The sequence below is a fragment of the Chrysochloris asiatica genome, unplaced genomic scaffold (genome assembly GCF_000296735.1).
Source record: "Chrysochloris asiatica unplaced genomic scaffold, ChrAsi1.0 scaffold00011, whole genome shotgun sequence".
Taxonomy (NCBI): Eukaryota; Metazoa; Chordata; class Mammalia; order Afrosoricida; family Chrysochloridae; genus Chrysochloris; species Chrysochloris asiatica.
Window position 1 is genome coordinate 31661905 of NW_006408529.1, and position 11034 is coordinate 31672938.

Below are 11034 nucleotides of genomic sequence, written 5' to 3' on the forward strand. Positions count from 1 at the left end.
AAAACCCCACATGCTTTCATGCATCTAAAGTGGCCCTCTAGCTGTAAAAGCATCCATTTTTACAGGAAGCTTGGCCTACAAGTTTTCCTTACTTCTGAGAACCCGCGGGATCTGGAAAGTGCTTGACCTTCCTCTAATTCTTTGCTTTGAATTGAGTCAGGAGCCCAAGAGGGGCCTCTGTGATGACAGAGCAAACGCAAGAAGGAAGGAATCACACCCTGCTTCAGCCCAATGAGGATTGCTCAGCAGCCAGAGATCAGCAGAGTTCACTGGTGATGGTTGGGAATTTCTGTTTGACTTACTGTGGAGGAGTAAGGAGAAGAGAGGGTCATCCAGGAAATGTGCAAATATGGACTAATAGTTCCCAGCCATACACAAAAGGATCTCTGGGACCTCATTCATTTCTTGGTGCACAACTGCTTTGTGAAATGGTTAAAGACTAAAGCTGCTTCCAATAAAAATTTCCTGTTTCCTCCTTAACGCATTTGTCTGTTGTTTGCTTAGAGAAAACTCAAGGAATAAATGTTTCATTATATGTTTAGTTTCCAGTGGCAGGTTTTTAACCTACCCACATAAACAAAAGGAGAAATCCCTTTGAGCTGATAGGAGACTTCTAAAAACAAGTACAGAGGAGGTGCAAAGATGACTAAAGTAACGTAGTATTTACAGGATTTCCTTTAATATTTTAAACTCTCGTTTAGTGTTACATGTTTTTGAAGAGCCCAGTCTTGCTAATTTCTTAGTTCCCTTCTCCCATATGGAATTTGAAAAGAAAGCTTGTTTTAAGGAGATGTGGTTACTTCTCCTTTTCCTATCAGTATATATTGGGATGATTCATTATGAAAAGTGGGTGGACTAATATACCTTAAGGGTTAGATAGGCCTTGCAGATACCAAGCACTGAATAAGAAGATAGCCATGTATAGAATAGTCAGTTGGCATCTGGGAAGACTGCGTAGAGGAAGCAACAATGGACTGGGTTTTGAAGGGTGAGTAAAAATTGACCTGAGGGGTTGGAAGGGTATTTCAGGCCAGGGAGATCTTGGGCAGAAAGAAGTCGCGGCATCACCGTGGTATGTGAGGAGGTGAACACCAAGTTTACTTTGGCTAGGGTGTAGAGGGAGTAAAGGGAGCTGAAAAGTTAGGTTGGAAGTCATGCAGACAGCCTTGAAAACCACACAGAGGTGTTCAGACTTGATTTTGTAGGCAGTGAAGCTCCTGTAAAGTTTGTGAGGGAGAGAAGATCAAAGCTGTGCTTGGGAAGTTTGATGAGCTAGGCTTGGCTGCTGGAGTCTCTCAAGAGAGGCAAGACTAAAGATAATACGACATGAATCAGTGCGCAGCACTAGAGGAAGTATTCCTTCCCAGACGTGGATGCAGACAATGGTTTACTCCACAGTAAATGAAATTAAAACACTGGTATTAAAAGAATTAACGCACAGTTCTTATTTTGAAGTCCTGGTGTGGCGCTGTGGGTTAATGCGCCAGACTGCAAAGCAGCTTGAACTGCAAGGTCGGCGATTCACGCTAACTAGCTACTCCTGGGAAACCCTATACAGGGTCGCTATGGGTCCGAATCCACTCAACATTTAACAACAAGTGACCACAAGGTCAGCGTTTTAAACCCAACTATATGGAGTCTGGTAGCGTAGTGGTTACGAATCGGGCTGTGAACCTTAAGGTCAGCGGTTCGAAACTACCAGCTGCTCCGCGGGAGAAAGATGAGGCTTTCTACTCCCGTAAAGATTTACACCCTCGGAAACCCTGTACAGGGTTGCTATGGGTCGGACCCGACTCGATGGCACTTAACAACAACAACAACAACATATGGAGTCCTGGTGTGGCACTGTGGGTTAATGCGCCAGACTGCAAAGCCGTTTGAACTGCAAGGTTGGCGGTTCAAACTCACCAGCTGCTCCTTGGAAACCCTATACAGGTCCTATGGGTCGGAACCGACTCGATGGCACTTCACAACAACAACAACATATAGTCCTATACAGGACTCCAGGGCACACCACCACCACGACAGCATATTCTCTTGGTCAGTTGATAATTGTAAAGGCGTGGGAGTGAGGCCAATAAAAAAAAAAAAAAATTAATGACAACGTCTTTTGTTTCCCAATTCTGATTTTTACTGAAACAGAGGATTGACTTTTCATTTATTACATAGTTTTCTTGAATGGAAATTTGAAGATATAAAATAGGTATATGCTTCTGTATTTCCCATAGTTTCAAATCATGTGCAAAAATATGTGGAGACTTGGTGTGACACGCTGGACCACAAGGTCAGTTGGAACCACAAGTTTGGCAGTTCAAACTCACCAGCCACTCCTCGGAATCCCTATGTAGGGTTGCTGTGAGTCGTTAACTAACTCAATGGCACAACAACAACAACAACCGTTCTTCCCTCAATCCTTTCTACTCCTCACCCGAGTTTAATAATCCGTTGTAATGGCCACACAGAACTCAGACGCAATGCTGGCCATTATGGGGTTTAATAGGGAAGCTAACAGGTTATGATGGAGGTCAGAAATGTTCAGGGCACAGTTTTTCCATTCAGCTGCTGATAAATGTCCATAGGACACACCACTCCACCATAAACCTCATCCTGAAGGCACTGACACTAGCTCCATGGGTCAGCAGACCTCACTCCCTCACTTAAGTGCCTAGAGGCACTCCACTCTACAAGCAAGCTTCCTGCCCCAAACCACTCAGCTCTGCTTGTCCCATGGGCTGGGAAGTCCACTGCTCATCTTGTGCTCTGGTTCTTGGTTCTGCCTGCTGCTACTCCTCCTCTATTCCTCCAATGTCACAGCCGTCTGTCTGTGCGTTAAAGACGTTCAATGTGCAGGAAGCTCGGGGTCCAAACGACACACTCCACCTCTGGCTCTTCTACTTTGAAATAGTGAAATTATACTCCATCCTGTTTCTGAGATGGCTCATTTCATTTTAAACCCATGCTGGAGTTTAAAGTTTTTGCAGTTACAATGAACTCTGCTCACATCCACAGCGGAATCATGTCATCCTATCTCATCTTCTCCCTCCTTCTCTCACCTGGACCCAGCAGGGCAAGAAATGGTGTTTGGTGGGAGTTACAGACTATGGCCAGAAGAGACCTTAGATAATCCACTGAGCCATGGTTACAAACGAAAGGCAGAAAAAGAGTTAAATTATTGTATCTTTGCAGGTCTGAAAAGCACTGCTTTTTTTTTTTTTTTTTTAAGCCATTATAAGCTTTTAGTGTGGTTATCTGCTAAAGAAACAAACTTTTTACATCATTTCTTTTCAATCAAGTGGTCCTAAGCAAAGTGACTAATTGGACACATATTTTTAGATCAACTTTTGGTAATTTTAGGATATTTTATTTGCTTAGTGATAATTAATGTATATATGAAGTATTTAATAATTTGTGAAGTATACGCAAATAAATAAAAAGGTTTTTAAGAAAAATAATTATCTTAGATCTTTCATGCCTCTTGGCATAAGGGCATTTTAATTAAGAAATTCAGAAACATGCTCTAAGTAGGTGGCAAAATGTCTGGCAAATTGTGTTTAATGAAAGCTTTTGTATGTGTGCTGCCTTGGTGTGTTAGGTCTGAATAAAGCAAAAAGGGTGTTATAAAGAATTTCTGATTAATATCCAAGAAAACCCTATGCACCAGTCCTACTCTGTAACACTTGGGGTTGTCATAAGTTGGAGATTGACTTGAATGCAGCTAGCAACAGCAACCACTGATGAGACAAACTATTAAAAAAGCAAGCACATTTCCATTTTAACAGTTTTCCACTGATGAATAATCTGTTCAGGAGTTCTGGTTTAGCACTGTAGGATAAGCGCTCGACTCCAAGAATAGTTTGAACTGCAAGGTTGGAGGTTCAAACTCACCAGCTGCTCCTTGGAAACACTATTAGAGTCGCTATGAGTCAGAACCAACTTGATGGCACTTAACAACAATAATCTGTTCGAGGAAAATAATTTGTTTCTTCTATTTAGAAATTATCTACCATATTAAAAAATGAAATCATTTTTCTTTTCATTTTTCTTTTTAGTGGGGAGAGAGCACTGAGATAAAGAAAAATAATTTCCCCCATTCTTTGAAGTATGATGTGTATTTTGTCTTTTTATTTAAAACTTCTTTAATTTCTTTCTGAGATAAGGTATGGATATAAATACCTGGGGAAAATCTAAACTCAGATAACTCACATTTGACAAGTCTATATACTATTTTATTTACTGTAAAGATGGAAGGTCTTCTGTATCAAGTCCCTTCATCCTTCACCTTCAATTCAATCCCAAAGCCTTGTGTTTAATAATGCTACTTTAATTGCATTATTTTCATGCATGCCATTTATTTCCACTCTCCTTTAATAATTGTTTTAGTTTGGATATTAATAAACTCATTTAGAAGATAGGTTGTTTTTCTCTTTTATGCTCAGTAAGGACTTTCGCATTCTTACTTGCTTTAATGAATCTGAGGTGCTAATAATTACCTTTCTGTAAAGGCCAGGTAACTCATGATGAAGTAATCATGTGAAAATGCTTTCAACCAACAATTTACTAGACAAAAATAAGATGTCTATACGTCTCCCAGTATTGACTATCGGCTTCACATCTGGTTCAAAGGAGATGCTTAGTGAAGATTTGAATCTGGAGTAAATTAAGCAATGTTGAGACATTTGTAAATGAGTGAAAAGCCTTACATAACCTACTATTCATGGCCTGAGGAAGGTGGGAAGAAGAGTTGAAAGGAATATTCTTTGTGCCAACAGAGAATCTAATTAATGTGCCCAAGACCTCCTCTGTGAATGAATCCGTTTTAACAGGATTGTAAATCTGTGCTTGAGTGAGTTGTTACAGTGTGTCAGTTGCTCTTGGCCTTTGTGTTTATCAATACTATTTACAAGATGTTAAACCACAGGGTGGTAGAAGCTTTATTACGCATTTCAGCCTGCCAAGTTTGTGGAATTTATTGTCTTATTGCCCTCTTCCTTGACGGCCTGAGCCTCACTACTACTGGACGAGTAATCCATACATCGAAAGACACGCGCCCCAGTATCTGAGAGTTCTGAGTATACGTGCTGGAAATCAGGAAGTCTGTTACTTTGCTCACTTGAATTATAGGTGTCAGATGTAGTTCTTGGTGGTCTTTGTTTCAGTGAAATTTAACCAAGTTTGGCCAGCCAGGCTTAAAATGAGTTATTTTATTCCCCTTCAGCTCTCTCATTTCTGTTAACCCTATTTTCAGAGTCATTCAAAGCTCAGAGCCATTCAAAGCTCTTTACTGCTAGCACCCCATTTTTGCTGCTGTCATTGTCTTTTTAAGGAAAGGTACATGATTTATATACATAGGAAAAAAGATTGAGGAGATGTACAGAAATATTCATTTTTGGGTAAAAGATGTTTTATTTTCTTATCTGTATTTTTTACAGAGATCATACTTTGGAAATGTAATAAATTCAAAGTTTATTAAAAAAAGAAAAACTTTCTGAGGTACTCATAGCTAACAATTTTGTCTCCTTTCTGTTTTATTCTAGAAATTGAAGCCAAAGAAGCTTGTGATTGGCTGCGGGCAACAGGTTTCCCCCAGTATGCACAACTTTATGAAGGTGAGCCAGATATACTATGTTTGATTTTTAATTGGTATAATCTTAATCCTTGGTTTGTTATTATCATTGATCTTATTGCTTATTTTGGATATATTATTTCTTTAAATATTTCATTTAAAAAATAGCATGCTAAGAACTTGTGGCCTCCCCCCATGCAAATAAAAGTTGGGACCTTGATAATGACATACCTAGGTGGTCTCCCATTCTCTCCTTCTGCCACCTCCTGCCCCCGAGTAACTGCTATCCTGCATCTTCTGTGTATCTCTGAACTACGAACCACAGGGTCAAAGTTCAAACACATCAGCTGCTCCTCAGAAACTCTATATAGGGTCACTATGAGTTGGAACCAACACAATGACACTTCACAACAACAACATATTTTGTTGTTGTTGTGAAGTGCCGTCGAGTAGGTTCCGACTCATAGCGCCCCTGTATAGGGTTTCTGAGCAGCAGCTGGTGAGCTTGACCCGCCGACCTTGCAGTTCAAACGGCTTTGCAGTCTGGCACATTAACCCACAGTGCCATATGTGTGTTTGTATGCATTTAAGTTGCTTTTTACCTTTATATAAAGCATATTACACTATCTGTAATCTTTTGGGATTGAATTTTCTTATTTAATGCTATGTTGTTGAGATTCTTCTATACTGTGTCCCTTTAGTTGATTTGCTACTCCACAGTTTATTCATCCACTCTCTGATTGTGGGCATTTTTGCTTTTTTTATATAATAGATCTCACTATTATAATCTGTGCTGTTGAACAAACATTTTCATACCTACCTCCTGTGGAACATGTGCAGTAATTTCTTTTGTGAATAAATAGGAGCCCTGGTATAATGCTGTAGGACAACACTGGACTGCAAGGTTGATGGTTCAGATTGACCAACTGCTTCTTGAAAACTCTGAGTAGGAAACAAATTGAAGGCACTTAACAACAGTAAAACTAGGAGAGGAATTGGTGGACTATAGAGATATGTATGTTCATTTTTATGATGCGAACTTTTCAAAGGTGCTTGTAACTGACCAGTCTTTCTACAGGAGATAGTTGAGGCAGTCAACTTGCATAAAGATTTATAATCTTGGAAACCCTATGGAGCAGTTCTGTTCCGTATGAATTGTAACAGTTTGTATTCTTACCAGTATTAAACAAACATTCTGGCTGGCTGTATGCTTGCAATACTTGATCTTGTCACATTTAAAAATTTTTGCAAATAATTAATATAAAATAATACCTTACTGATTTTGCTTTCATTTTCTTTAATGATGTTTCTTGTATGTGTTTGTTCTTCTGTGCACTGTGATGCCCAATTTTTTCCTGATGATGCTTTTTTGTATTTGTAAAAACTCTGTTCTAATTACTGATCCCTTGTTGGTCATGGACTTACAAGTGTCTTTCCTTAGTTTATAGCATGGCTTCTTCAGTTTTTTAAGTTTTTATTCTTTAATTATAGTAAAAATATATGAGGGGGTCTTCAGAAAGCTCATGTAAAAATCCTATTAACTTATAATTCCCTTCTTCCACAACTTTTCAAAGCCCCCTCATATGTTATGAATCATTTGCCAATTCAACATTTTTTTATATATGCAAGTGACATTGATTACATTCATTATGTTGTTCAGTTATCACCACTCTTCCTTTTCTAAAATTTCCCATCATTTCTTGAACGGAAACTCAGTGACCCCTAGCCAATGACGTCCTCTTTCCTCTTCCCTCCACTCACCCTGTTAACCACTAATAAACGTTGGTCTCTTTTGAATATGAAACATTTGCCTATTTCATATATGTGGGATTGAGCAATATGTGTTCTTTTGTGACTGATTCATTTTCACTCTGCATTATGTCCTTAAGCTTCATCCATGTTATAGTATGTATCAGTACTTCATTTCTCCCTCTGAGTTAAGTAATATTTTATTGTATATATATTCTAAACAAACAAACCAAGCTCATTGGACAGAGTGAATTTTGACTCATAGCAACCATGTAAGACAGAGTAGAATTGCCCTATAAGGTTTCCACGGCTGGAAATCTTCAAGAGAAACAGACTGCCATGCCTTTCTCTGGTGGGGCGGCTGTTGGGTTTAAACAGCTGACCTTTTCATTTAGCAGTCAAGTACTTAACCACTGCACCACTAGGGTTCTCATGTATGTATGTTGTTGTTGTGTTGTGAAGTGCCACAGAGTCAGTTCCGACCCATACCGACCCTGTCTAGGGTTTCCGAGGAGCAGCTGGTAAGCTTGAACCACTGACCTTGCAGTTCAAATGGCTTTGCAGTCTGGCGCATTAACCCACAGCGCCACACCAGAACTCCAATGAGGGGACTTCAAAAGTCCATGGAAAAATTCCTTTTTCTTTTAATTAAATTTTCCACGAACTTTTTGAATCCCCTTTTTTGCTTCATTTTCTTTATCCATCTATCTGTTGATAGGCATTTAAGTTGTCACCACTTTGTTACGATTGTGAATAGTGTTTCAGTAAATACTGGTATACAACTTTCTGTGTGCATTCCTGTTTTCACTTCTTTTGGGTATGTGTAGGGTTGGGATTTCTAGGTCATATAATAATTGTCATTTTAACATTTTGTATAACTGCCAAACTTCTACACCATATACATTACTACAAGGAATGGTTGAAGGTTCCAAGTTTCCATATCCTCATCAACATCTTCCTTTTCCTTTTTTTGCTTGTTTTTAATCGTAGCTATTCTGTGCTTTTTGACCTTTGATTGGTGCATTTAATTAATTTATATCCAAATAAATGATCATTAATGAAGGACTTATTTTTGCTATTTGATAGTTGTTTCTTGTACCATCTTTATACCTTATTTCCTCCATTATTGCCAATATTAGTGCTTTTTTTTTTTTTAGTGAACCATTTTGGTTCTCTCTCTTTTTTAGTATATAGTGTTTTTAGATACTTTCTTTGTGGCTGCCATGAAGATTTTGTGTAACATCTTATATTTATAACAACCATGTGTCCTGTAACATAAATGTACACTTACTTTTTGTGCATTTGTAAATCTAAGACATGAAGGACATAGAATTATCAACCAAAAATACTTTAAAACTTGTCCTTATTGTTGCCCATAAAATTATCTTTAATGGAGTTTTTTTGTTGTTGTTTTTACTTATGTATGACTTTGAGTTACTGTCTCTACTATCTTTTTTTCTCTAATTGAGGGACTCCCCATTAGCGTTTCCTGTGGTAGGATACATTTTTCAGTTTTTGTTTACTTTGAAATGTCTTAATTTCACACTCATTTCTTTCTTTCCTTTTTTTAAAATGTTTTATTATGAATTATGTGATATTTTATATGGGAGAATATTAGCCTTGCATTCATCCTATCGTATATCGTTTCATAGCCATGATTACAATCTCCTCCATGCATCATCAAACAGCCAAAGGGTATACCCTGCAAATGTGCCCATCTGGTCGGCAGCACCCATCCCCTCTCCTTCTATGGGTCTAAAGTCCCCAGCCGCTCCATCTCTCCACGTCATCCTCTCTGCCTCCATCTCTGGCATCACTCTTTACCTGGGTGGGGTCCCGCCCTATGCTCTTCTCCCTTGATTGTCCCAGGGACTTCCTCTTCTAGACTGCAAAGTCAACCACTCCCCACCTTTTGCTATAAAACATCCACCTTTACATTTCGAACCCTCACGGTCAGTCCTGATAGCACTTAATCACTATTGTACCACATGAGTGCTATCCACATCTCCTTTCACCAGTCCCACCCAGACAGATTGTATACTACTCAGTGGAGATTCTACCTTCCTCTGCACCCTCTGGATCAAGGCTCCCTCTTGAAAACTTGTAAGCCAGTCACTTCTTGGCCTTTGTAGCACCCCCATTTTGGGTACCCAATGTCTAAGTTGTCCATCCCTGTCTACCCTGTGTATCGAGGGGGTGGGAATGATCCTCGCTGTAAAGATTTGTTCCCTCTTTTGAGCTATTGCATCCACAGGTGTAGGTCAAGTTCATCAAATTGTATCAGATTACTCTTTTTTTTCCTCTTCTTTCTTCTTCTAGTGGAGTTCTGATCATCCAGTCATTGAAGCCAGGTCAAGTGGGTATTATCTGAAAGTGTGGGTGGTCTTGTGCATATGCCCTCTCTTCTTATCCGCTGGATGCTTCACTCTCCACTCTAGTCTTCTGTGGCTATGTCACTGACTCTGGGCCCAAGAGTCCCCAGGTCTTACCATACTGCTGGCAACCAGGTCTCAACCCGGCTTCACAGCAGTCTATTGAACATAGTTGGACTTAGCTCACAGCTTCATTGCTGCTTTTCCCTCACTTCCCCTTATCCATGACCAGCACGGTCACCAGTCAGACTGCTTGTTACTCATGTTGTTGTTGTTAAGTGCCATCGAGTCGGGTCCGACCCATAGCGACCCTGTACAGGGTTTCCGAGGGTGTAAATCTTTACGGGAGTAGAAAGCCTCATCTTTCTCCCGCGGAGCGGCTGGTAGTTTCCAACCGCTGACCTTAAGGTTCGCAGCCCGATTCGTAACCACTACGCTACCAGAGCTCCTTCTTGTTACTCATATATTCCCCTTAAATCTTAGTCTTGGGAAAGGAGTTTGCTCTGATGTCTCCTGGGCGAGCAACTTGCTTCTTCTTGTAGTAGTCAGTCGGATGACTGTTATTGTTTTGAATTTTTCCTGTCGGTCTTTCTTTCGATAACTATCTTCTGTTCTTCTAGCCACTCCAGGCTGGTCTACATGTCCTTTCAAGTGGAGATTGCCCATGTAAGACACACTCATTTCTTGAAGGACAGTTTTCCAGATATAGTATCCTTGGGTAGCAGTTCTTTTCTTTTAGCACTTTAAATGTGTCATTCCACTGACTTTTGATCTCAGAGTTTCTGAGGAGAAATCAACACTTAATCTTACTGGGGAATCCTTTGTATGCGACAATTCATGTCTCTTTTGTTGCTTTCAAAATTCTCTCTTTGGTTTTTGAAAGCTTGATTATTATATATCTTAGTATAACTCTCTTTGGCTTTTTTCTTTCTTGGGATTCATTGAGTTTCTTTAAGTTGTAGATTTGTGTCCTTTATCAGATTTGGAAAGTTTACAGCCATTATTTCTTTAATGTTCTTTTCTGTCCCTTTCTCTCTTCCTTCTGGGATTCCCATGAAATATATATTAATTTGTCTGGTGGTTCCTCAAATTTGTACTAGGCTGTGCTGTCTTGATGTGCTGCTGTAGGATAATCACTGGACTGCTAACTGAAAGGTCGGTGGTTCAAATCCACTAGCTGCTACTTGGAAAACCTACACAGGATTGTTATGAGCCAGAACTGACACGACAGCACTAAACAACAAAAAGAGCTAACTCTTACTGTTCCATTGACCCCAGTTTTGATTACCATGTCTTCTGATTCTTTTTTTTTTTTTTTGGCAGTTCAAATCTGCTGTTGCGTCCTTCCAA

At 39.5% G+C, this 11034-nt stretch overlaps 1 protein-coding gene across 2 annotated transcripts in view; it reads left to right on the forward strand.

The window, feature by feature from the left end:
- Positions 1-11034, forward strand: part of DLC1 (deleted in liver cancer 1) — a 594809-nt gene that overhangs the window by 550679 nt on the left and 33096 nt on the right. For both annotated transcript variants that reach the window (XM_006834477.1, XM_006834478.1), the window contains one exon: positions 5535-5606. In XM_006834477.1, the coding sequence (XP_006834540.1) occupies positions 5535-5606 (72 nt within the window). The remainder of the gene's footprint in view (positions 1-5534; positions 5607-11034) is intronic.